Genomic DNA, 27,627 nt, shown 5'->3' with positions numbered 1-27,627 from the left:
CCACTGGCTAGTGATCTCTTATGGCGGCAAAGCAAGGAGTACTTTGTCTAGACCCCCCCTTTTTTTCCTTTAAAAAAAAATAAAAAATTCTATTGGAGCAAATCTATTAAGGTGGTGGTAATGTGTATGTGCGTGGGAGGGTTGTCCAACCACTGAGACCAATACCCCCACCCACCGTCAACTCCTGAACGGGCCCCAAAGAGGAGCATGTGCTGGGGACCGCATGCACTTCATTCATTCTCTATGAGCGAGCCGAAGATATCCAAGTGCTGTACTCTGGAATCTCCGACACCACCATAGAAATTAATGGAGTGTGTGCAACCCCCAACACGAACTTCTCTAAGAGACCGAGGGTCCGTTCAGGAGATCCAGTGGCAGGACCTGCTGCGATCATACATTTATCTCCTATCTATCCTTTTTGCTGTACAACCCCTTTAACTGGTTGCATGACATGTAATAAAATGTTGCTAGTGCACTTTTTTTTATTACACCACTTTGTATAATTCCTCCTCTGCAACTGTTCCAGTGACTTTTTAAAGGGAAAACTGTCATCGGTGTCACCTTCACTAACCTGTCAGTACATACAGGTAGTGCAGGTGACACTGATGACAACAGTACTAACCTAGTCTCGTCCTGTCGTTCTCTGGCAATCCTCTTTGGTATCTTCAGCTCCGGGCCCAACTTGGAGCATGGGTGGAGCTTAGCGACGTCAGCGCTGCTGTTCTCTGCTGGGTCCCGCTGCTTGCAAACAGCAGTAGTGACGTCACTAACCTCCGCCCATGCTCCAAGTTGGGCCTGGAGCTAAAGATACTGAAGAGGATTGCCGGAGGACAGCATGAAATAGGACAAGGTAAGTACCATTGTCATCAGTGTTACCTGCTCTACCTGTCTGTACTGACCAGTTTTGCTAGCCAAGTAAATGCTGGTGTAGAATGTCAAATTGAGGGCTACACATGATCAATGTGAGATCACTGCAAAAAGTTAATCAGGCTATGGCATAGCTACACAATTTTAGAAAACAAATCTAAAGCAAAAGTCAAAATGAAAAGTCTCTAAACAGCAACTGTGCAAAAAAATCAGCACCACAAAAAAAAATAAAAAAATAAAAAAAAAGGGAAAAACCAATGAAACTCTCCCATTGTGCTCCCATAAAAGAACATTTTTATTAGCCAACATATCTAAAATTTGATCATACAATGTATGTTTATGTTGTAATTGTACTGGAAACAACAACTTTTACGTAAAACTCACTGAACCAATATAGCTCAATAATGTCAAAGGAAGACCATTTACATGTTAAAATTTTACAACACAGTCATGGCCGTAAATGTTGGCACCCCTGAAAATTTTCTAGAAAATGAAGTATTTCTCGCAGAAAAGGATTGCAGTAACACATGTTTTGCTATACACGTTTATTCTCTTTGTGTGTATTGGAACTAAACCAAAAAAGGGAGGAAAAAAGCAAATTGGACATAATCTCACCAAACTCCAAAAATGGGCTGGACAAAATTATTCGCACCCTTAATATTTGGTTGCACACCCTTTGGAAAAAATAACTGAAATCAGACACTTCCTATAACCATCAATAAGTTTCTTACACCTCTCAGCCAGAATGTTGGACCAGGGATGAGGAACTCCTATCGCCCAACTCCCGGGACATGCAGTTCCGCGAGCCGGGCAGGTGAATTTTTCCTGCCCTTAGCCTGGCTTCAGCCAAGCAGGGCGTGGCGGTACTCAGCAGTCTGTATGGAGGAGATGGCTCCCGGACTCATGCCCCCTCGATACTCTAGGGACAGGACGATCCACTATAGAGGTGTGGTAGCCGGAGGGCTTACCTCTGTTCCCTGCTGTCCGTGGCTCTCTCATTAATAGAGCCTGGCTGGACCAGGCTCTATCAATGGATCACAAAGCACACAGATCAATGGAGTTTAATAGAACTCTATTATCTGTATGAGGAATCTAATGATTCCTCCTAAAAGTTTAATAAAGTGTAAAAAAAAAATTACAAAAAAGTTTTAATAAAAGTTTAAAACACACATTAACTCCTTTCATGTTGAAAGTTCAAATCACCCCCTTTTCCTATATAAAAACATGCAAACATAAAAATAAACATATTTGTTATCGCTTCGTGCGTAATTGTACGACCTATTAAAATATAACATTATGTTTCCCATACAGTAAATGATGTAAAAAAATACCAAACCCCAGAATTGCAATTTTTATAATATCCCAGAAAAAAAAAAAGTTAAGTGATTAAAAAGTCAGATCAATACCAAAATGGTACCAATACAAAAAAAGATTATGCCGCAAAAAAATTAGCCCTCATACAGCCTGGTATGCGAAAGAAAAAAAAAGAAAAAAAGCTACAGCGGTCAAAAAATGGCAATTAAAAAAAATTCGAAAAGTTCTAATTTTTTTTTAATTAGTAAAACATGACGTAATCTATACAAATCTGGTATTACTGTAATCAGGCCAGCCTAAAGTATCAAAACAACACGTTAGCTCAACCACAAAGGTAAATGGTGTAGAAAAGAAAACCACCAAATCTGCTAAATTATGTTTTACCATTTCAATTTCACTTCACCTAAAATAAATATTATTATATAATTATTATATATATATATATATATATATATATATATATATATATATATATATATATATATATTGGTTCAGAGAATAGGTTGTTGAAAAATTAAAAATGTATCATTATAGTAGGTAGTTATGGCTATTATAGGGCTAGGAGGAAAAAACTAGAGCGTAAAAGCGAAAATTGTTTTAGTCCCGTGGACAAGTAGTTTTTTTTGTTTTGTTTTTTTTTTTTATATAAAATTTCCACACCCCTGGGGGATAAATGATCTTTATTCCCTTTTTTTGCAACGTTATAGCTCCCATAGGGGGCTATAACACTGCACACACTGATCTTTTACATTGATCACTGGTTTCTCATAGGAAACCAGTGATCAATGATTCTGCCGCTTGACTGCTCATGCCTGGATCTCAGGCATTGAGCAGTCTTTTGGCGATCGGACACCAGGAGGCAGGTAAGGACCCTCCTTAGCCCCCTGAGCTAACCCGCAGTGATTTACTTTCACTTTAGATGCAGCATTCAACTTTTTTCCACATTTTACCTCCATAAAGTGTAAAAATAAATAAAAAATATTAATACACATTTGGTATCACCGCATGTATAAATGTCCAAACTATTAAAATTTGATCCTGTACAGTGAATGAAGTGAACATAATTTAGAAAAAAAAAAAAAGCTAAATTGCTGCTTTGTCACATTTTATTCAATAACATTTTTTTTAACGTTTTATGTACACGTGATATCAATAAAAAGTACAGATCATGGCACAAAAGATGAGCCCACATACCACCGCTTATACGGAAAAATGAAAAAGTTATAGGTCGTCAAAATTTATTTGATTAAAAAAGTTTGCGATTTATTTTAAGCGCAACAATAGAAAAGTATGTAATCATGGATATAATTTTAATCATATTGACCCACAAAATAAAGAACACGTCATTTTTACCGTAAATTGAATGGTGTGACAACGAAACCTTTCAAAATTTGCTAAAAATTGCGTTTTTTTTAATTTCCCCACTCAAATAGTATTTTTTGGTTACACCATAAATTTTATGGTAAAATGAGTGATGTCCTTACGCAGGACAACTGGTCTAGCAAAAAACAAGCCCTCATACTGGTCTGTGGATGAAAATATAAGGAGTTGCAATTTTTTGAAAACGAGGAGGAAAAAAATAAAATAAAATTGGCCTGGTCCTTAAGGTCAAAATGGGCTTGGTGCTCAACCTGTTAACGACCTTGGATGTGTATGCTCGTCCAATGGCTGTTAACGGGCTATGACACAGGCTCCTGACTCAAGTCCGCGTCATACCGGCCTGCCCCTAGCTGATTCCTGTAGCTGGGGGCCAGCGTTAATAGCAGACATGCGGCGATCGCCACGGCCGGCTATTAACTCTTTAGATCGCTGAAGCTGACAGTGGTGTCTAAAGGTGCCTGTTTCCCATCCCTGGTGGTCCAGTGGGGTGAACATTAACCCCTTCCTTATTAAGCACACGTTAACCCCTTCCACATCAAAAGTTTAAATCACCCCCCTTTTCCCAAAGTCCATATAAAAAAAAATATATAAACATAATAAAAACATATGTGGTGTTGCCGCGTGCGTAAATGTCCAAACTATCAAAATATATCATATTTAAGTGCAGGGTCAATTGCGTACGCTCAAAAAAATTCCCAAGTCTAAAATAGCGTATTTTTTGTCACTTTTTATACAATTACAAAAAGTAATAAAAAGCGATCAAATAGTCCTATCAAAACAAAAATGGTACTGATTAAAACTTTAGATCACTGCGCAAAAAGTGATACCTCATACAACCCCATACACGGAAAAATAAAGTTGAAGGGGCCAGAAGGGGACAATTTTAAATATATAAATTTTCGTGCATGCAGTCATTATTTTTTTCCAAAAGTACCATAAAATCAAACCTATATAAGTAAGGTATAATTTAATTCGTATGGACCTACAGAATCGTGTCACTTTTAGCGAAAAATTTATTGTGTAGAAACGGAAGCCCCCAAAATTAACAAAATTGTGTTTTTTCTTCAATTTTGTCGCACAATGATTTTCTTTCCCGTTTCACTGTAGTTTTTTGGGGGGAAAATTACTGATATCATTCCAAAGTAGAATTGGTGGAGCAAACAATAAGCCCTCATATGGATTTTTAGGTGCAAAATTGAAAGGGTTAAGATTTTTAAAAAGTAAGGAGGAATAAAACGAAAGTGAAAAAACAGAAAAACGCTTTGTCCTTAAGTGGTTAATGCTTAAAGTGACCGTGGTCAGATGAGGAGCACCGTATATCTGGGATGCCGCCGCGGCGATCGCTGGGGTTCCCAACAGCTGGACCCCCACGATGAGACATGTTATCCTCTATCCTTTGGATAGAAAACATGAGTAGCAGCGGATTACCCCTTTAAAGTTCTCCTGGTGCCCAATTCTATCTGTACAGGTGACAGCATGTAACAACCAGTGTACACCAATACACATCAAATCTAAGCTTTTTTTCGCAGTCATTCCAGAGAAAATGTCTGGGTATATAATTTGTGATAACATTTACTTGCTATAACAAGGGAAATTTATCAAAATCTGTACAGAGGACGTGTTGACCAGTTGCCCATAACCATCAGCACTATTCTATTATTTTTCAGAGGCCTGCTCAACAATTAAAGAATTGGTCAACTGTCTCATTTCGAGTTATATGGAGGCTGGTGAGGGATTTTGCAGGACCCGCAGGCATAGTGCCTGACCGCCTGCAAGTTTTGGGTTGGGTCCCATGGGATCCCAGTCCCAATGCAGCCCTCTACTACACACCTCAGACAAATTGGCAACATTGTTACACTATAGAGTATGTAGTAAATTATCTGCAGAAAATGAGGAGAGCTCCAGTCCAGCACAGCCTCATATTTACGTCTATATTACAGCTGTGGGTCACTATAATACTCTCAGTCTGGGTCATTAGACCATGGGGGATATTTATCAAAGGATTTAGACTGGTTGTTCCTGTCTAAATTTGTCGCACAGAAAGTCGCAGTCTAAATATGTGCTACTTTTCTGCGACTTTTGCTCTAGAGGATTTTTAGAATGTGATGCATTCTAGTCTATTTTAGACTGAAATGCATTGGTGCTGAATTTATCAAAAGCGACTTTTCAGCGACAAGTCGCACTGGCTGAAAGTACGCCAAAATGTCAGACCATGTTGGAGCAGGTTTAAATATAGTCTAAAGCATAAATCCCGAAGTCTGTGCACAGAATTTATCAAGAGCCGTGCGCCATTTGATAAATTAGGTGCACTATAGACCGGCCTAACCCTCTGTAGTTTGGTCTATATTGATGCGGGACAGACAACTTTAATATCCCCCCATGTGTCTGTAAGCTCGCCTAAAGTCAGCCCAAGACTTCCTAATTATGATCTGTATTTTGTTTCAGTATAGACACTGTCATTTACAAAAACTTATCAAATAGTGTAGATAGCATTATGGTTGGTATTTATTATGAGTAAAGAAGTTGCAAAGCCCTCAATTTGTCTCAAATCTACACCAGGCTTACAATACTGGTTATAGACAGCTCTGCTAAAAAGTCATACAAATACTCACAACAGGTTAAAAAGTCACAAAGTCACAGAAGGTTTACCAAAGTGGTGTACTAAGGTGTCATTTGGGAAAAAAAAAAAATATATGTTTACTTATTTTTACACATTTGTGTTTACACATTTGTCACATGCCATACAACCAGTTAATAAACTTAGACCACCACACAAATCAAAGAGATATATATACATACACACACATACATATTTTAGGGATCGACCGATATCGTTTTTTAGGGCCGATACCGATAATCGGTGGAGGTTAGGGCCGATAGCCGATAACTTATACCGATATTCCGGTATAAGTTATCGGCTTTTTATCCCCCCCGCGACACCGCTGCACATCAATGATTTAAAGCGGGCGCTTTAAATCAATGAACTGCAGTGGCTTTTGCAGGGCCATAGACCGCCGCTCGCTTCTCTCCCCCTGCCTGTCCGTGGGTCCTGAGTCCTATCACCGCCACCGCGTCGCACCCCCCAACGCCCCGGCCCCATTGCCTCCCCCATCCCTGGTTTTATAATTACCTGTTCCCGGGGCCCGTGGTCCACTCTACATCTGGCTCCGGTGGCGTCCTCTTGAGCTGTCACTGTGCGCACTGACTGTGACGTCACGTCACTCGTCATTGCGCACAGCGTAACGCAGGTGAGGAGGAAAAAAACGAAAGTGCGAAAACTAAAAAATGCTTGGTCCTTAACCCCTTAAGGATCAAGCCCATTTTCACCTTAAATGGGCACTGTCACCAACTTTATTTTTTGATATGTTGTAGTACTTATGTACTGTACTACATTTTCATTATTTTCTCTTTTTCATGGTGAAAACCGGCCACTAGGGGGTCTCCCTCCTAGTGTCCGGCTGCAGCACGGCGTGACATTATGCCTGAATTCGGACCGATTGCGGTCACTGCGATACACTGCGCTCGCTCCCTGCCAGTCAATCAGACAGCGAGCGCATTGGCTCCCCGGCCACTGGCTGGGAGGCCACTACTTCAGCACATGTCATCGCCGCCGCAGCTGCCCCTGCACGCCCGCTGCCGGACTCTGCAGTGTCAGTAAGTATGGAGGAGAGATGCTTAGGGGAGTTGGTGGTTATAACGTGGGTTGTAGGAGACTGGGGTTTCGGGTTTCAGAACCGGGGGGGGGGTAGTGACAGAGGGAACGGGGTAGCGTTGCATGGCACTCAGTGCATCTACACAGGACAGGGTGCCTCCAGCTGTTTCACTACTTCAACTTCCAGCATGCCCTGACAGCAAATAGATGTCAGGGCAAGCTGGGAATTGTAGTGGCGAAACAGCTGGAGGCACCCTGTGTAGATGAACTAAGGGCGGATGTGTCGGCCCCAGCAGGCATCAGTGACGTGGTGCCTGCTGGGGAAGTCTACCTGGTAGTGAGCACACTACCAGGCAGACAAAGTTATTTTTAATATAGTAAAAAAAATAAAAAAAAAATTTAAGCAGGGACGGGGTTAGGGATAGATGGGCAATAGGCAGGGACAGAATTTTTTTATATATATATATATATATATATATATATATATATATATATATATATATATATATGATGGTGGGAGCTACCCTTTAATGACCATGACAAATTTATTATTTTTGCCTTTTCATTTTTTCCTCCTCACCTTCTAAAATCCATAACTTTCATATTTCCATCTACAGACCCATATAAAGGGCTTGTTTTTTGTGTGTGACCAATTGTACTTTGTAATGAAACCTCTCATTTTACCATAAAATGTACTATTAAAATGATACCCATGGCTAGATACTTTTTATTTATTTTTTAAGCGGTACAAAAATATAAATCAAACTTTTTGTGCAAAACCAGTTATGAAAAAGTTCTAGGTGGTCAAAATAGGGCAATTTTTAGATTTTTCCGTATATAGGGCAGTATGAGGGCTCATTTTTGGCTCCGTCATCTGAACTTTTTATCGATACCACAATTGCATATATAGAACTTTTTTTTTAATGTGACAAAAAGCTGCAATTTTAGGCCTTTTTTTTACGTTTATGCCGTTCACCGTACGGGATCATTTACATTATATTTTGATAGTTTGGACATTTACGCACGCGGCGATACCAAATATGTTTATTAAAAAAATGCACGCTTTTTGGGGGGAAAATGGGAAAACTGACAATTTTTATTGGGGGAGGGGATTTTTCACTTTAACTTTTTATTTTTACATTTTTCGATTTATTTACTTTATACACTTTATGTCCCCATAGGGGACTATCTATAGCAATCATTTGATTGCTAATACTGTTCAGTGCTATGCATAAGACATAGCACTGATCAGTATTATTGGCTATCTCCTGCTCTGGTCTGCTCGACCTCCGCCCGCCATTACAGATGATCGGATCGCCGCGCCAGCGTTGCGAGCAATCCGATCATCTATTTTATTATGCACATTGCCGCAGATGCCGTGATCTGTACAGATCACGGCATCTGAGGGGTTAATGGCAGACATCAGCACGATCGTGGATGTAGGCCATTACCGGTGGGCCCCTGGCTGGCAGCCAGAACCTGCCGCGTATGAGGCGAGCACCACTCCAATGCTCGCGGAACTAATGCCAAACCAGGACGTACATTTACGTCCATGGTTGTTAAGGGATTCAATAAAAAGTTTTTGGTAACAGGTACACTTTAACCCCTTAAGGGGAAATCATTCAGCAGGCATCCCGTGCAAACACCCAGGGGGGTCATCAGATATTGCATAACTGCATCTCCCAGCATGCCCTTTGGCGATCAGTACATGCTGGGAGTTGTAGTTTTGCAACAGCTGGAGGCACACTGGTTGGAAAATACTGAGTTAGATAACAGAACCTAACTGAAGGTTTTCCAACCAGTGTGCCTCCAGCTGTTGCAAAAGTACAACTCCCAGCATGCACAGAGTTGTAGTTTTGAAACAGCTGGAGGTTTGCCCCCCCCCATGTGAACGTACGGGGTACATTCACACAGGCAGGTTTACAGTAAGTTTCCTGCTTCAAGTATGGGCTGCGGCAAATTTTTCGCTGCAGCGCAAACTCCTAGCGGGAAACTCACCTTAACACGCCAGTGCGAATGTACCCTAGAAACACTACACTACACTAACACATAATAAAGGGTAAAACACAACATAACCCTTACACTCCCCTGTCCCACCCCCAATAAAAATTAAAAACGTATTGTATGGCAGTGCTTCCAAAATGGAGCCTCCAGCTGTTGCAAAACAACAACTCCCAGCATTTCCAGACAGCCACTGACTGTTCAGGCATGCTGGGAATTTAGCAACAGCTGGAGGCACCCTGTTTGGGAATCACTGGCGTAGAATACCCCTATGTCCACCCCTATGCAATCCCTAATTTAGTCCTCAAATGCCCATGGCGCTCTCTCACTTCGGAGCCCTGTCTTATTTCAAGGAAACCGTTTAGGGCCACATATGGGGTATATCCATTCTCGAGAGAAATTGCACTACAAATTTTGGGGGGCTTTTTATTTTTACCCCTTATGAAAAGGAAAAGTTGGGGCTACACCAGCTTGTTGGTGTAAAAAAATAAAAAAAATTACACTAACATGCTGGTGTTGCCCCATACTTTTTATTTTCACAAGTGTTAAAAGGGGGAAAAAAAAAAAAAAAAAAAAAAAAAAAAAAGACCCCCAAAATTTGGAACGCAATATCTCCTGAGAACGGAAATACCCCAGATGTGGGCGTAAAATGCTCTGTGGGCGCATAACAAGGCTCAAGAGTGATAGTACACTATGTACATTTGAGGCCTAAATTGGTGATTTGCACAGGGGTGGCTGATTTTACAGCAGTTCGGCCATAAACGCAAAAAAAAAGAAGTACCCACATGTGACCCCATTTTGGAAACTACATCCCTCACGGAATGTAACAAGGGGTATAGTGAGCCTTAACACCCCACAGGTGTTTAAATGAAAATTCTTCAAAGTTGGATGGAAAAATTAAAAAAAAAAAAAAAAGGCACTAAAATGCTGGTGTTACCCAAAATCCACATATGGGGTATGTTCTTACTCAGAAGAGATGGGGGTTACAGATTTTGGGGGGACATTTTCTCTTAAATATAACATTTGGTGGAAAACAAGCATTTTAGTGAAAATATTTTTTTTCTCATTTACACATCCGACTTTAACAAAAAGTCGTCAAACACCTGTGAGGTGTTAAGGCTCACTGTACCCCTTGTTGCATTCCTTGAGGGGTGTAGTTTCCAAAATAGTATGTTATGTGTTTTTTTTTTTTTTTTTTGCTGTCCTGGCACCAAAGGGGCTTCGTAAATGCGACATGCCCTCTAAAAACCATTTTAGCAAAATTCGCTTTTCAAAAGCAAAATGTGACTCCTCCTCTTCTGAGCATTGCAGTGATCCAGCAAAGCACTTGACGTCCACACAGGTGGTTACAAGTTTTGGGGGGAATTTTGTCCTATTATCCCTTGTAAAAACTTTAAATTTGGGGGAAAACTAGCATTTTAGTAAAAAAAAAAATATATATATCATTTACACATCCAACTTTAACGAAAAGTCATCAAACACCTGTGGGGTGTTAAGGCTCACTGGACCCCTTGTTATGTGCCTTGAGGGGTGTAGTTTCCAAAATAGCATGCCATGTGGTTGGTTATTTGCTGTTCTGGCACCATAGGGGCTTCTTAAATGTGGCATGCCCCCAAAAAAACATTTCAGAAAAACTCACTCTTCAAAATCCCTTCTGAGCCCTCTAGTGAACCCACCGAACACTTGACATACACATATGAGGTATTTCCTTCTCGAGAGAAATTGGGTTACACATTTTAGGAAGATTTCTCTCCTTTTACACCTTGCAAAAATTCTAAAACTGGGTCTACAAGAACATGCCAGTGTAAAAAAAAATAAAAATAATGAAGATTTTGGATTTTCTCCATCAATTTGCTGCTATTCCTGTGAAACACCTAAAGGGTTAACAAACCTTTTGAATGTCATTATAATGGGGTCATTTGTGGGGTATTTCTAATATGAAGGCCCTTCAAATCAGAACTGGTCCGTGAAAAATTTTGATTTTGAAAATTTTGAGAAAATTGCTGCTATACTTTGAAGCCCTCTGATGTCTTCCAAAAATAAAAACATGTCAACTTTATGATGCAAACAAAGTACAGCAGAGGAAGACACATTTTGATCAAAAAGTGCGCTAAGAACCTCCATTTTTTTTTTTACCTAGGGTGCTGTTGCAACTTTCTTTTTTGTACATTTTGTATTTGCCACAGCAGCAGGCACCTGTGTATTAGGTTGTTGTGCTGGCTATTTTTCCTTTTGTTTTTACTTTGTAAGTTGGGGGGTGTGGCACCCTCTTTAGTCGTGCACCCCACCCCTCTGACTGGAGGTGGTTTAGTCAATGGCTGATCCAGCATGTCACACAGTCAGAGGCTATATTCACAGCAGAGGCGAGTTATTATGTTAGGGTCCCATCCGATATGAGGCCACCTCCGCGTGGTGGATGGGGGGGGAGACACATTTTGATCAAAAAGTGCGCTAAGAGCCTCCATTTTTTGACCTAAAGTGCTGTTGCAACTTTCTTTTTTGTAAATCATAAAAGTAGACATGTTGTGTATGTGAATCAATATGTAATTTATTTGGAATATTCATTTTCCTTATTAGCAGAGAGCTTCAAAGTAAAAAAAAAAATGCATAATTTTCAATTTTTTCATCAAATTTGGGAATTTTTCACCAAGAAACGATGCAAGTATCGACAACATTTTACCACTAACATAAAGTAGAATGTGTCACGAAGAAAATCTCGGAATCAGAATGAAAGGTAAAAGCATTCCAGAGTTAATGTTTAAAGTGACAGTGGTCAGATGTGCAAAAAAAAAAATGGCCGGGTACTACAGTGAAAATTGGCCTGGTCCTTAAGGGGTTAAGCCAAAACACAAAGGAGGTGCAAACCTTTCTATTTTACATCCTTTCTGCTAGTTACATTTCTGGATTTGGTTTACAAATACTGCCATATAAAGGCCAAGGGCTTTGTGTACCATTGTATTGTGAGTTCATAATGAAGACAAAACATTGGCTGATCCAAAAGTGGAGTATTTGTTTTGGTTCACAGATTTTCTGCAGCAAACCTGTGGCAATGCTGCTGTATTTAGCTTTTGCTGCATTACACCACAATTACCTCTGCTACACTGAGTGGTGGAATCTTCAACATACACATGGATAGATTCCATTCTCACAACCACCACAGGTCATTTTTTGTAAAGAATATTTACAAATCTCACTCACTTGGCTGTTACTGAATTCTGCAGGCGATTTTACCTACACAAATGTCATTAAAATCTGCAGCATTTCTTTCACAATTCTCTAATGTGGAGATGAGCGAACTTACTGTAAATTCGATTAGTCACGAACTTCTCGGCTCGGCAGTTGATGACTTTTCCTGCATAAATTAGTTCAGCTTCCAGGTGCTCCCGTGGGCTGGAAAAGGTGGATACAGTCCTAGGAGACTCTTTCCTAGGACTGTATCCACCTTTTCCAGCCCACCGGAGCACCTGAAAGCTGAACTCATTTATGCAGGATAAGTCATCAACTGCCGAGCTGAGAAGTTCGTGACGAATCGAATTTACTGCAAGTTCGCTCATCTCTAATCTAATGCATAAAGCCAACTTAACCTTCTTAAGGCCAATGTTCCGCAGATATAAGAAAAATGTCAATAAAATGTCCCAAATAAGCAGTTATGACAAGGCATAATACAAATTGCAAGTACTAAGGAAATGCTTAGCCATAATAGCAATCACTCCGCTCAGCCTGTTTATGTTCGTATACACCTTCTCTACCCTGAACCATCCCGTTTACACAGCGATAAAACCAGTCTGCATGACAAGCTCAGGCCGGATGATAAAAGGAAAGCTTCTACAGCGGCAAAGGACATGACATCTACTGTATTCACAACAATGGAACTTACACTTACCAGCTCCGTTCGCTGTGGCTCCGACCCGACGGCTTGAATGACGGCAGTGACGCAAGCAGCCATTCCAGCCGTCGGGGCGGGGCCACAGCAAACGGAGCTGGTAAGTTTAAAGGGTAGCTCCCACCATCACTTTTTTTCTTTTTTCTGTCCCTGCCTATTACCCATCTCTCCCTAACCCCCTCCCTGCCTTTAAATTTTTTTTACATATTAAAAATGCCTTTTGTCTTCCTGGCAGCGTGCTCACTACCAGGCAGACTTCCCCAGCAGGCACTACGTCACTGATGCCTGCTGGGGCCGGCACTTCCGCCCGTAGTTCACCTATACAGGGTGCCTCCAGCTGTTTCCCCACTGCAACTCCCAGCTTGCCCTGACATCTATTGGCCGTCAGGGCATGCTGGGAGTTGTGGTGGGGAAACAACTGGAGGCACCCTGTATAGGTGAACACCGGATCTGTGATGGCCGCACATAGCGCTCCCAGCCGCGCAGCCCGCAACCCCCCAGCCCCGTCGCGCCACTCAACCCACTCCCCCTTAGTTCACCCAGAGTACCCCCTCCCCGCCGCGCAGCCGGCAACCTAGTGTTGGGCGGTATGACCTAATATGTATATCACAGTATTTTTTCAAGTTATGGCGGTATCACGGTATTGCCGTGATACCATGGGGGAAACCGTGTATAAGTGCAGCGGCTGACAGTTAACCCCTTCCCCATCATGGGGACCGTGCGCACGCCCCCCATGGCGGGGAAGGGGTTAACTGTCAGCCGCAGCGCTATCATGATTTCCCCCATGGGAGAACTGACGGCTATTCACTTACATTTTCGCCGCTGCACAGCTTATAATCCCGGTCCCCAGCTGCGGCCACTGCAGAGCTTTCTCCCCCTGCAAGCGCTGAATGTGCAGACGCAGCGCTTCTGATCTTCCTCCCCGCTCCGTTCTCTGATCCCCGAGCAGGGACGGGAATGTGAGAATCAGCAGAGCCTTCTCCCCCTGCAAGCGCTGAATGTACGGGCGCTGCAGAGCTTCTGATCCCGTCCCCGCTCGGGGATCAGAGAACAGAGCGGGGATGAAGATAAGATGTCCTGTGCCTGCCAGTCACATTTAGCGCTTGCAGGGGAAGGAGGCCCTGCAGAGCCCGCACCTGGGGACGGGCATGAAAAACTGAAACAGCCTGCAGGAAGGGGAGAGGGGGGCTGAGCAGGGAGCAGGCTCAGGGCTGAGGGAAACATCAGAGCCAGGGGATGAAGTTTCTGCGCTTTCCCCTGGCTCTGATCACTGAGAGCCAGCGGCAGCTGCAGGGGGAGCAGGGATGTTCACCGCACGTGAGCTCAGCGGCTCCCGCTCCTTCACATCCCGCGACCGGTGTACCGTCCAGCCCTACCGCAACATATCAATTTTTTTTATTTCATGACAGTGCCCATTTAAAGGACAACTGTAGTGGTCAAAAATCCCTGCCCAAATGTTCCCCAAACAAAAGTTATACAATTCAGTCAATTAGTTCTATTTGCCTATATGCAGCCGTTTCTGAGATATTAGAGTTGCCAGCATAGCCCAGTAGTCCTGCGTCCGTCCCCTATTCATTACATTGCAGCCGCCATCTTGGGGACGGAGATCTCTTCCTCCCAGCAGTGTTTGTGCTCCCCCTAGCCTCTGTCAGCTCCTCCCTGCTTATACATATGCATGAGCGGGTGCTTTCTGAGGCAGCCATAAGCTCATCCTCAGAAACGCCCCTATCTATAAGATTCAAGCAGGGGGAGAATGAGGACGTCCACAGCTCCTCCCCCCTCCCCTGCTCTGTCTACACAGGACCTCACTTATCACGGGGAGGATTCAAGTTTTCATGGGGGAAACACAGAGTAAACCACAGAGCAGGGAGGGGGGAGGACGTGTGTGTGAAGGAGACATATTACACTGCAGGGGCTGGTGGTGTATACAGGGAATAAATATCATACTGGAGATGATTCTGAGTGTGAGATGGGGGGGGGGGGGGGGGGACTACTGAATGACATGCTGGGAGTTGTAGTCCATGTTATGTGTGTGTGTATGCCAGTGTTTCCCAACCAGGGAATGCTGGGAGTAGTAGTTTTGCAACATCTGGAGGCACCCTGGTTGGGAAACACTGGTGTATGAACTACAACTCCCAGGAGACTACAGAGATACAATAGAGGTGTTTGTGAACTACAACTCCCAGGAGATTACAGAGATACAATAGAGATGTTGGTTAACTACAACCCCCAGGAAACTACAGAGATACAATAGAGGTGTTGGTGAACTACAACTCCCAGCCAGGAGACTACAGAGATACAATATAGGTGTTGGTGAACTACAACTCCCAGGAGACTACAGAGATACAATATAGGTGTTGGTGAACTACAACCCCCAGGAGACTACAGAGATACAATATAGGCGTTGGTGAACTACACCTCCCAGGAGACTCCTGATACAATAGAGGTGTTAGTGAACTACAACACCCAGGAGACTACAGAGATACAATAGAGGTGTTGGTGAACTACAACTCCCAGGAGTCTCCTGATACAGTAGAGGTGTTGGTGAACTACAACTCCTTTATACACTCAAACAGCAGAAAGCTGACATGGCATGCTTGGATGTATAGTCTTACAACAGCTGGAGTCACCTCTGCAACTCCAAGCATGCACATACAGCAGAAAGCTGACAGGGCATGCTGGGCTTTGTAGTTTTGCAACAGCTGGAGGCACCACTGGAATTCCCAGCATGCCCAAACAGCATATAAAATAACTGGGCATGCTTGGAGTTGTAGTTGTGAAAAAGATGGAGGGACCCCTATCAGGACAGTTTTATAGACAAACAATTATGTTTTTTTTTTTACCATTTTTACTTTCACTATCCACTCTCCAGTGCCCACACTACAGTGAGCGCGGAGGCAGCTGCTTCATCACTGGACAGGAGCCAGCATGGGGAGGGGGAGATGAGCAGAAGGGGAGGTTGTATGCATAGGGAAGGGAGATGTGGGCGTTACAATATAATAATTTGCTCGGGGGGATAGAACAGGGGGAGGGCAGCAGCTTACAGGAAGTAAGCACAGGGCATGATGGGAGATGTAGTTTTACTTTCACTTCTCCTCCGTAATTCGTGTGCTGATAACGGGAGAACGACTGGGCCAATTTTGATGGGGGAGACATCGTTGGGAAGGTCTTTCAAAGACCTGTTAAATGAGGTAAAAAAAAAGTTTTTTTTGCCCAGCACTGCAGATGTCCTTTAAGTCCCCACCCAGGGTACTACTTGCCGGGCGGCCGGGGAGGGGTGGAATTTATAACAATATTTTCACCATCCCTGGGGGCACAAACATCCCAGGGGATTGTGAGGATAATTATTTTAGCATGTATAATGCATTGCTAAGCGTTACATATGCTAAAATATGCTGATTGAATCCCTTTATTGAGCAAATCCCTAGAAACACAACAGGTGCATGCAGGACCACCACCCCAGGTCCAAGGACCCAAATTTTTGAGTGCTAAAAGGTCCCAGGAGGTCAGACATGCTGAGAGAAGAGCTCGCTTAGGGTGTTCTCTCCCAGGTCACGTGACCAGGACAGACATTTACAGTCATGGCCGTAAATGTTGGCACCCTTGAAACTTTTCTAGAAAATTAGTATTTCTCACAGGAAAGGGTTGCATTAACACATGTTTATTCCCTTTGTGTGTATTGGAACTAAACCAAAAAAGGAAGGAAAAAAATCAAATTGGACATAATGTCACACCAAACTCTAAAAATGGGCTGGACAAAAATATTGGCACCCTTAACTTAATATTTGGTTGCACACCCTTTGGAAAAAATAACTGAAATCACTCCTATAACCATCAATAAGCTTCTTACACCTCTCAGCCAGAACGTTTGACCACTCTTCCTTTACAAACTGCTCCAGGTCTCTCTTATTGGAAGGCACCTTTTCCCAACAGCAATTTTAAGATCTCTCCACAGGTGTTCAATGGGATTTAGATATAGACTCATTGCTGCCACTTCAGAACTCTCCAGCGCTTTGTTGCCATCCATTTCTGGTGCTTTTTGACTTATGTTTGGGGTCATTGTCCTGCTGGAAGACCCAAGATCTTGGACGCAAACCCAGCTTTCTGACACTGGGCTGTACACTGCGACCCAAAATACGTTGGTAATCCTCAGATTTCATGATGCCTTGTACACATTCAAGGCACCCAGTGCCAGAGGCAGCAAAACAACCCCAAAACATCATTGAACCTCCACCATATTTCACTGTAGGTTCTGTGTTCTTTTTTTTGTAGGTCTCATTCTGTTTTCGGTAAACAGTAAAATGATGTGCTTTACCAAAATGCTCTATCTTGGTCTCATCTGTCCACAAGATGTTTTCCCAGAAACTTTTTGGCTTACTCAAGTTCATTTTGGCAAAATGTAGTCTCTGTGCCAGCAGTGGGGTCCTCCTGGGTTTCCTGCCATAGCGTTTTTATTTAAATATCGACAGTTTGCGCTGACACTGATGCTCCCTGAGCCTGCAGTACAGCTTGAATATCTTTGGAACTTGTTTGGGGCTGCTTATCCACCATCCGGACTATCCTTCGTTGACAGCTTTCCAAAATGTTTATCTTCCATCCACGCCCAGGGAGATTAGCTACAGTGCTATGGGTTGCAAACTTTTTGATAATGTTGTGCACTGTAGACAAATCTAGATCTCTGGAGTTTGACTTGTAACCTTGAGATTGTTGATATTTTTCCACAATTTTGTTTCTCAAGTACTCAAGCAGTTCTCTTTCTGTTGTCCATGCTTACAGACACACAATGCCAAGACTAAGTGAACTTCTCTCCTTTTTATCTGCCTTCAGGTGTGTTTTTTATATTGCCCACATCTGTTACTTGCCCCAGGTGAGTTTAACCTGTTAAGGACCCATGACGTAACGTTACGTCATGAGTCTGCTCCCGATCTATAACGGGGGGCCACGGCGTGGCCCCGCGTTATAGCGGGTCAGGCCTGGCCGGGACCCGTGGCTAATGGCGGTGCCGCTCGCTATTAACCCTTTAGACGCGGCGTTCAAAGTTGAACGCCGCGTCTAAGCGTCTAAAGTGACAGTATGCCGGTTAGCTCAGGGAGCTGTTCAGGATAGCCGCGGCGAAATCGCGGCATCGCAAACCGCTTACAAGACAGCTGGAGGGTCCCTACCTGCCTCCTCGCTGTCCGATCGCCGAATGACTGCTCAGTGCCCGAGATCCAGGCATGAGCAGTCAAGCGGCAGAATCATTGATCACTGTTTTCCTATGAGAAACCAGTGATCAATGTAAAAGATCAGTGTGTGCAGTGTTATAGGTCCCTATAGGAGCTATAACACTGCAAAAAAAAAAAGTGAAAAAAAAAGTGAATAAAGATCATTTAACCCCTTCCCTAATAAAAGTTTGAATCACCCCCTTTTCCCATACAAAAAAAAAAAAAAAAAACAGTGTAAATAAAAATAAACATATATGGTATCGCCGCGTGCGGAAATGTCCGAATTATAAAAATATATCGTTAATTAAACCGCATGGTCAATGGCGTACATGCAAAAAATTCACTTTTTATATCATGAAAAAATGAATAAAAATGATCAATAAGTCCTATCAATGCAAAAATAGTACCGCTAAAAACTTCAAATCACTGTGCAAAAAATTGAGCCCTCATACCGCCCCATACGCGCAAAAATAAAAGTTATAGGGGCCAGAAGATGACAATGTTAAACGTATTAATTTTCCTGCATGTAGTTATGATTTTTTCCAGAAGTGCGACAAAATCTAACCTATATAAGTAGGGTATCATTTTAATCATATGGACCTACAGAATCAAGATAAGGTGTCATTTTTACCGAAAAATTTACTATGTAGAAACGGAAGCCCCCAAGTTACAAAACAGTGTTTTTTCAATTTTGTCTCACTGATTTTTTTTCCGTTTCGCCGTAGATTTTTGGTCAAAATGACCGACGTCATTACAAAGTAGAATTGGTGGCGCAAAAAATAAGCAATCATATGGATTTTTAGGTGCAAAATTTTAAGAGTTATGATTTTTTAAAGGCAAGGAGGAAAAAAACGAAAATGCAAAAACGGAAAAACCCCGGGTCCTTAAGGGGTTAAAGGAGCATCACATGCATGAAACAATCTTATTTTTCCACAATTTTAAAAGGGTGCCAATAATTTTGTCCAGCCCATTTTTGGAGTTTGGTGACATTATGTCCAATTTGCTTTTTTTGGTTCAGTTCCAATACACACAAAGGGAATAAACATGTGTATAGCAAAACATATGTTACTGCAATGCTTTTATGTGAGAAATACTTCATTTTTAAGAAAAATTTCAGGGGTGCCAACATTTACGGCCATGACTGTAAGTCTATTGTACTGTCCAGGTCTCAGATGGTAGGGGAAGGGCTTGGCTGTGCGCTTCGCTCCCTACTTGATCTCATGATCAGTTGGAGTCTGAGACACTCAGACCTAAAGCAATAAAAACTTTTCACATGAGCCTAGGATGTTTTTGTCTTTACAGAAAGACACAAAGGGCACATTCACATTACAGAACCTGTGTCAGAAGCTATTCCAAGCAGGGGAGTTTCTGTCTGCTGCACTAGCTCCAACATGCACCATCTTCATAGACAGTAATGCATTTCTGAGCAGATTCTGCCTAAACAGTGAACGTGTTCATTCTTACGGCAGGTTAGAGCTGGGCGGTATGACCGAAAATGTGTATCACGTTTTTTTTGTAACTTATGGCGGTTCCACGGTATATAACGTTATTTCTTTCACCCACCAGCGCTGTTCTGCTCCCCCCCAACAAATCATGTTACCTGCCAGCGCTGTTCTGCTCCCCCCAATTATCAGCCCAGCGGGGTACTACTCACATGTGTCACCCGCAAGCACTGCCCTCCTCCCCTTTTTTGGGGGCCGCCGGCGATGGAAATCTATACTGTACGCCAGTGGCCTCCAACCTGCGGACCTCCAGATGTTGCAAAACTACAACTCCCAGCATGCCCGGACAGCCAACGGCTGTACTGGCATGCTGGGAGTTGTAGTTTTGCAACAGCTGGGGGTCCGCAGGTTGGAGACCACTGCTGTATGCTGTATCCCTATGCCCGGGACGCAAAAGATAAAGAAAATAAACTTTAACTTACCTACGACGGCCTTACGCTGTTCCTTGGGACTGGAACGTCGGACAGCCGTCAGCCTATCACCGGCCAGAGCGATGTCCCGCACTGTCATGTAAGAAGCCGGTCAGAGCTCCTTACATGACAGTGCGCTCAGCCTATCACTGGCTGGGGCGGGACATCACCGCGGCAAGTGATAGGCTGACGGCTGACAGACGTTCCCGTCCCCAGCGTAAGGCCGACGTAGGTAAGTTAAAGTTTATTTTCTTTATCTTTTGCAGCCCGGGCATAGGGATACAGCGTACAGCAGTGGTCTCCAACCTGCGGACCTCCAGCTGTTGCAAAACTACAACTCCCAGCATGCCCGGACAGAACAGCTGTCCGGGCATAGAGTATAGAGTTCCAGCACCGGCGGCCCCCCAACAAAGAGGAGGAGGAGGAGGGCAGTGCTTGCGGGTGACATGTGAGTAGTACCCTGCTGGGCTGATAATTGTGGGGGAGCAGAACAGTGCTGGCGGGTCACATGATTTGGTGGGGGGGGGGGGGGGGGAGCAGAACAGTGCTGGCGGGTCACATATGATTAGTTCCCCAATGTGGGGACAGCTGGGCTGATAATTCATTCCCAAGGGGGAGGGGCCCAACCGGTATTGCGGTATGGAAAAAATTCATATCGTGCAGCCCAAAAATTTCGGTATTCGGTATGAACCGGTATACCGCCCAGCCCTACGGCAGGTCCAGAGTTAGAAATTCTCTGCAGTGAAAAATTCTGTCTTAAATTAAAGGACATCTGCAGCCATTTAATCACTTATCCCCTATCCACAGGATAGGGGATAAGTGTGATCGCAGGGGGTCCGACCCCCCTGGGACCCCCCACAATATCCTAACCAGGGCCCCGGATTAGTGTGAGCACTCCCTCCCAAAACAGTTCCATGGGAGAGGCACGAACACTGCCTCCTCGTCTCTACCATAGAGTTACATGGATGAGGCACACCTCCTGCACAGGAGAGCCGGCGCAGAGCCATGGCCCAGTGCAGGAGATCAGACACTTATCCCCTATCCTGTGGATAGGGGATAAGTGTTCAAGTCCTTTAAAGCCCAATAAACTTCTATGGGGTTCCGCACTCCCATTCACACTTCTGAATCTCTGCTTGCGGAATTCCGCTAGCTTTAATTTGAGGTGGAAGTCTGTAAGCGGAAATTCTGCAATGTGAATAGACCCCAACTGGTGGGCAACATGCACTTTCATCTAAGGCAGTGTTGCCCAACCAGGGTGCCTCCAGCTGTTGCAACACTACATCTCCCAGCTTGTCCGGACAGCCTTTAGCTGGGAGTTGTAGTTTTGCAACAACTTGAGGCACCCTGGTTGGGAAACACTGCTCTAAAGTCAGGTGAGGAGTGTGAACTGTGTTTGAAACTGTGGGAATCGGACTCACCCCCAGACACTAGGATTCACACTCACCAGAATGTTCAGATACAATTTATAACAGGAGCCTCATGTACCGTGTGTATTATTAATGATTATGTGGCACAGAGACCCTCAGTCCCTACCAGAGTGTGTCCCCCATAACTACACCCCAGAGACTGGAGCCCATACTGGTTACAACCCAACCTGCTAAGGAAAGATGCAACATAAAAAATAACCTGTATTATGAATAGGAAGCGTGAAGGCTCATGTCCTGTATTGGTTTCTATAGAGAATATACCAGTGTTTCCCAACCAGGGTGCCTCCAGCTGTTGCAAAACTATAACTCCCAGCATGCCCGGACAGCCTTTGGCTGTCCGGGCATGCTGGGAGTTATAGTTTTGCAACAGCTGGAGGCACCCTGGTTGGGAAACAATGGCAAATACCAATGCATCTGCAGGGGCACTAGGCAGGCCCTAGGAGGGTGAAGTGCACAGAGCCAACGCTATATATATATATATATATATATATATATATATATATATGCCTACCAGGCCTAACCCCGTGAGCTGACAATTACCACAAACGACTATGAGGCCCTCTCCGGAGCAGCTCCGAGGCCTCACACCGCCTAGCGCCCACCACACTGTCCCGGCACACCGCGGCCTAGCACAGCGCCACCTGCTGCCTTCTCCTTTACTCACTTGCTCGGAAGGACCTTCCCCGCCTGACATCATTTCTCCGCCGAACACCGTATCCGAGCACGTCCCCAAGGCTACCGAGCACACCGGGCTCAGTCCTTTCCTCAGAGCCCGACCTCCCTCACAAGACAACAAAATGGCGACCGGAGGAGGAGAAAAAAAAAACCGCTGTGCAACGCTTCAGTCAGATGAGTCGTTATTTCACAGCGCCACCGTGAGGTAGCGGGAGATATTGCAGCTGGGGAGGATTGGAGTTCTATTGTAGTTCAGGATTTTTTTTGCATCAATAGAGGATGTAACCTGCAACCTGTGGCTCTGCAGCTGTTGCAGAACTACAACCCCCAGCATTCAACTAGGATTTATACCTGTACAACAGCCACAGGTTGGGGGATTACTGATCATAGTATGGAGAACTGTACCCTGGTTACAGAGTTCCCCTATGCCAACATATAAAAAAGCGACATCATGTAAATGTTGCCATAAGTGTAGTGATTTATAGAGGTAGTGATACATAGTGTTTGTCATGGGGGCACTGTTGTTAGGACAGAGGTGTAATGTATGGTGTCCATTTCAGGACATAGTCAGTCGTCAGACGTAACTCGGTCAGGTGAACGGCGTCCCGCCTCCTCCCTCGGACCAATCGCCGTCAGTCGTCAGCCGCAACTCCGTCCTGCCTCAGGTAAAATGGCGTCCCGCCTCCTCCCTCGGACCAATCCCGTCAGTCGTCAGCCGCAACTCCGTCCTGCCTCAGGTAAAATGGCGTCCCGCCTCCTCCCTCGGACCAATCGCCGTCAGCCGCAACTCCGTCCTCCATCTTGTGGAACGCCGTCCCGCCTCCTCCCTCACACCAAGCGCTGTCAGTCGTCAGCCACAACTCCATCCTCCCTCATCCGAAACTCTGTCGCCCAAAACGCCATCATGCTTCAGACGATTCTCCCTCAGACGCAACTTCCTGCCGCATAGTGGAGCAGACGCTGCACAGCATGTATAGTAGAGTAGAAACTGTGAAATTTGCACGTATGTACTACAGACACTACATGTGCTACAGAGCCTGTATAGCAGAGCCGACGTTGAATAGCGTGTACAGCAGAACCTGTATAGCAGAGAGCCGACACTGACTCGGCTCTGGTACATGGCAGGAACGTTTTTTGTCTGAGGGACGGAGTTTCGGATGAGAGACTTTAGGATGACAAAGGAGTGAGGAGGGAGTTGCGGCTGATGCCTGACAGAGATTGGCCCGAGGGAGGAGGCGGGACACCGTAGTAATGGTAGTGGGAGTGTCGTGGTTGTCATAGGACAGGGTGACCAGATTTAACGCCTTAAGGATGTAGGATAAGAGGTCTGATCAGGGGGGGCGCTGCTGGGACCCCCGCTATCTCCCTGCAGCACCCGCATTCTATGCAGGGCTGCGTCTCCAGTTTCGGAAACCTCCGGGTTTCCGGGACTGGGGACATCACACTACGCCCCCTCCATTTATGTCTATGGGAGGGGGCGTGAAGGCTTTTTTTTTTTTTTTGACATGTATCTCTTTAAATGGTAATAACTTGAGAACGCTTTTTCTGAGCGGAGCAATTCTGATATTGTTTTCTCGTGACATACTGTACTTTATATAAGTGGTGCATTTTTGTTGACACATGCAGCATTTTGTATGAAAAACTCCAAAATATTGTGAAAAACTGGAAAATGTATTGCATTTAAAAAAATGTTTTTTGATGGTGTACACTGTGCGGTAAAAATTATGTTATATTTATTCTGTGGGTCAGTACGATTATGGCGATACCCATTTTATATCGCCATTCACCGTGCGGGATAATTTACATTATAGTTTTATAGTACACGTCATTATGTGGCAATACCTATTATATATATGATTTGTGTTTTTGATCTTTTTTGGTGATAATACAGGGCTTTTATTGGGAAAGGGGCATTTAAAAAAAATTTTTTTACACTTCATACTTTTATTGAAGAACTTTTTATGTTATTTTTACACTTTTTACAGGTTATACTATGGTGCAATACATTTGTACTGCAGCACAGTATGACCTGATGAGCTGCACACTGTACAGCCTGTGCGATCCAGCCTGTGGCTGGATCTCACAGGCTTCTGTAGCAGGCATATAGGACTTCATGATCTGACCTCCTGCTTTCATAGCAACCAACGGCGACCCGCGATCGTAGATCGTATTGCGGTGCCGCCGTTGGTGTACAGGGGGAGCACGGGTCCCACCAGGTCCCGTCGCCGATCTCCTGCACTGCCCGCTGCTAGCGGGACGGGGTTAAAAAAACAAAAACGGGACACCCATTAGCGACAAAATCACCCTTAAAATTGCCAATATTCCTAAACACAGTGACCATATAGAGGTAGACACAAGCTGTATGCAAGCCCTGCAGACTATTTAACCCCTTAAAGGGGTACTCCGGTGGAAAACTTTTTTTTTTTTTTTTTTTAAATCAACTGGTTCCAGAAAGTTAAACAGATTTGTAAAATACCTCTATTAAAAAATCTTAATCCTTCCAGTACTTATTAGCTGCTGAATGCTACAGAGGAAATGATTTTCTTTTTGGAACACAGTGCTCTCTGCTGACATCATAACCACAGTGCTCTCTGTTGACATCTCTGTCCATTTTAGGAACTGACCAGAGCAGCATATGTTTTCTATGGGGATTTTCTCCTACTCTGGACAGTTCTTAAAATAGACAGAGGTGTCAGCAGAGAGCACTGTGGTCATGTTGTCAGCAGAGAGCTCTGTGTTCCAAAAATAAAAGAATTTGCTCTGTAGTATTCAGCAGCTGATAAATACTTTAAGGATTGAGATATTTTCATAGAAGTAATTAACAAATCTGTTTAAAGGAGTACTCCGGCGTGCACTTTTTTCTTTTTATCCCTTCCGGGCTGCAAAATAAAAGAAAACACACTTTCTCTTACCTGCCAACGAGCCCCCGGAGCTCCGGTACACTCCGGTACAGGTGTTCGGTCCCCGGGCTGTATTCTTATTTCCTGTTAGCCCGGCACGTCACACGGAGCTTCAGCCTATCACCGGCCGCAGCGATGTCCCGTCTCGGCCGGTGATAGGCTGAAGCTCCGTGTGACGTGCCAGGCTAACAGGAAGTAAGAAGAATACAGCCCGGGGACCGAACACCTGTACCGGAGCTCCGGGGGCTCGTTGGCAGGTAAGAGAAAGTGTGTTTTCTTTTATTTTGCAGCCCGGACGGGATAAAAGGAAAAAAGTGCGCGCCGGAGTACTCCTTTAACTTTCTGGCACCAGTTGATTAAAAAAAAGTTTTCCACCCCTTTAAGGACAGAGCGTTTTTCTGTTTTTGCACTTTCGTTTTTTCCTCCTTACTTTTTAAAAATCATAACCCCTTCAATTTTGCACCTAAAATTCCATATTATGGCTTATTTTTTGCGCCACCAATTCTACTTTGCAGTGACATTAGTCATTTTACCCAAAAATCCACAACAAAACGAAAAAAAAATTCATTGTGTGCCAAAATTGAAGAAAAAATGCCAACTTATAACTTTTGAGGGCTTCCGTTTATACGCATGAATTTTTCGGTAAAAATTACACCTTCTTTATTCTGTAGGTCCATATGATTAAAATGATATCCTACTTATATAGGTTTGATTTACTTCTGGAAAAAATCATAACTGCATGCACGAAAATGAATATGTTTAAAATTGTCATATTTTGACCCCTATAACTTTTTTTTTTCCTCCTACGGGTCGGTATGAGGGCTCATTTTTTGTGCCGTGATCTGAAGTTTTTATCGGTAAAAAGTAACCAAAAATACTCTATTTTGGACTTTGGAATTTGTTTTGCGCGTACGCCATTGACCATGCGGTTAAATTAATTATATATTTTCATAGTTCGGACATTCTGCGATACCACATATGTTTATTTTTTTTCCACAGTTTTGTGGTGATCAGGGGGATTCTTACTTTTATTAGGGAAGGTGTTAAATGATATTTATTAACTTTTTTTTCCGCACTTTTTTTTTTTTGCAGTGTTATAACCCCCTCTAGTGGCTATAACAATGCACACACTGATCTTCTACACAGATCACTGCCATGCATTAGCATGGCAATGATCAGTGTTATCGGCGGTCGATTGCTCAAGCCTGGATTTCATCGATCGGACGCATCGGAGGCAGGTAACGAAAATCTTTACTCACGTTCTAGCTGATCGGGACATTGCGATTTCATCGCGATGGTCCCGATCAGCCCGACTGAGCTGCTGGGAGTGTATTTTTGTTACTTTAGACGTGCCGATCAATTTTGAACGCCGTATTTAAAGGGTTAGTAGCGCGCGGCACAATGATCGGTGCCGGTGCCCAGGGTCCCGGCTTTCATTAGCTGCCGGGACTGACCCGCTATGATGCGGGGTCACGGCGTGACCCCTCGTTATAGACTGGGACCAGGCGCAGGGTGTACAGGTACGTCCTGCGTCCTTAAGAGGTTAAGTGACTACAGTTACATTTAGTGACTCACAGGTGACATCTTCTATGATCGGATTTTCGTACATTTTTCCTTTTTCTTCACTATCTGGCCCAAACCGCCATGAAAAATTCTCCTGGAGAAGACTTATCTCCAGAGAACCTTACAAACAAACATTTTATGCTCCTTTTTCAAGCACAATGCCCACCTCTCTACAAAACTCCCCATTTATATTGCCTCCTTTTGTGCCTCATATACAGTTGTAGGTCTCTCTGTGCCCCATATTTAGTTGCAGACCCCATCTGTGCTTCATATATTGTTGTAAGGTCCTCTGTGCTCCATATATAGCTGTAAGGCCTCTGTGCTCCCAAATATAGTTGTAGATCTCTCTGTTCACGCATATATAGTTGTATATATGGGCAGTATGTCTGTGTATTGCACCCCTGCTTTGGTGCTCCGACCACTGCTCCTCCATAGCAGTAGGTTCCTGGATTGGAGAAGCAGTGGCTGGAGCCCCGAAGGTGGCGTGCTGGATAACTATCGTCCCAGCAGTCTGGACTAGTGCAGCCAAGCAGGAGGATGTGTGACCCGGGGACAATAATAACTAGCCTGCAACAACAACAAAAAAAAGACACAAAAGATATTTTCAGGACACAGGGACATCAGTAAGGAGCGCATGGCCAAAAAGTTCTTCAATAAATGGAAACCATTTCTCTTTCTCACCCATTGCTATGACCCACCTGAGTTGGCCCTGATTATGCACCCATTTGTTAGCACACAGTGGTACGCCCTGGTAGAGCTATCAGGCTCTTTGTGGGCCTTGAAAGTCCCATAGACATGTACCCTACAGTGCCCAAGTTCCTTCTTTTTTGCAGAGTTCCTGGGAATCCA

The 27,627-nt window shown here is 43.9% G+C and overlaps 1 protein-coding gene across 1 annotated transcript in view; it reads right to left on the bottom strand.

The window, feature by feature from the left end:
- CSTF3 (cleavage stimulation factor subunit 3) overlaps positions 1 to 22,467 on the bottom strand; it is a 102,954-nt gene extending 80,487 nt beyond the window's left edge. Inside the window, exon 1 of the mRNA XM_056526605.1 lies at positions 22,305 to 22,467. Within this exon, the coding sequence (XP_056382580.1) occupies positions 22,305 to 22,337 (33 nt within the window). The 5' untranslated portion in view covers positions 22,338 to 22,467. The remainder of the gene's footprint in view (positions 1 to 22,304) is intronic.
- Between the last annotated feature and the right edge of the window lie 5,160 nt (positions 22,468 to 27,627).

The sequence above is a fragment of the Hyla sarda genome, chromosome 6, assembly GCF_029499605.1.
Source record: "Hyla sarda isolate aHylSar1 chromosome 6, aHylSar1.hap1, whole genome shotgun sequence".
In the NCBI taxonomy this organism is placed as follows: Eukaryota; Metazoa; Chordata; class Amphibia; order Anura; family Hylidae; genus Hyla; species Hyla sarda.
This window is presented reverse-complemented; position numbering and strand designations above follow the sequence as displayed.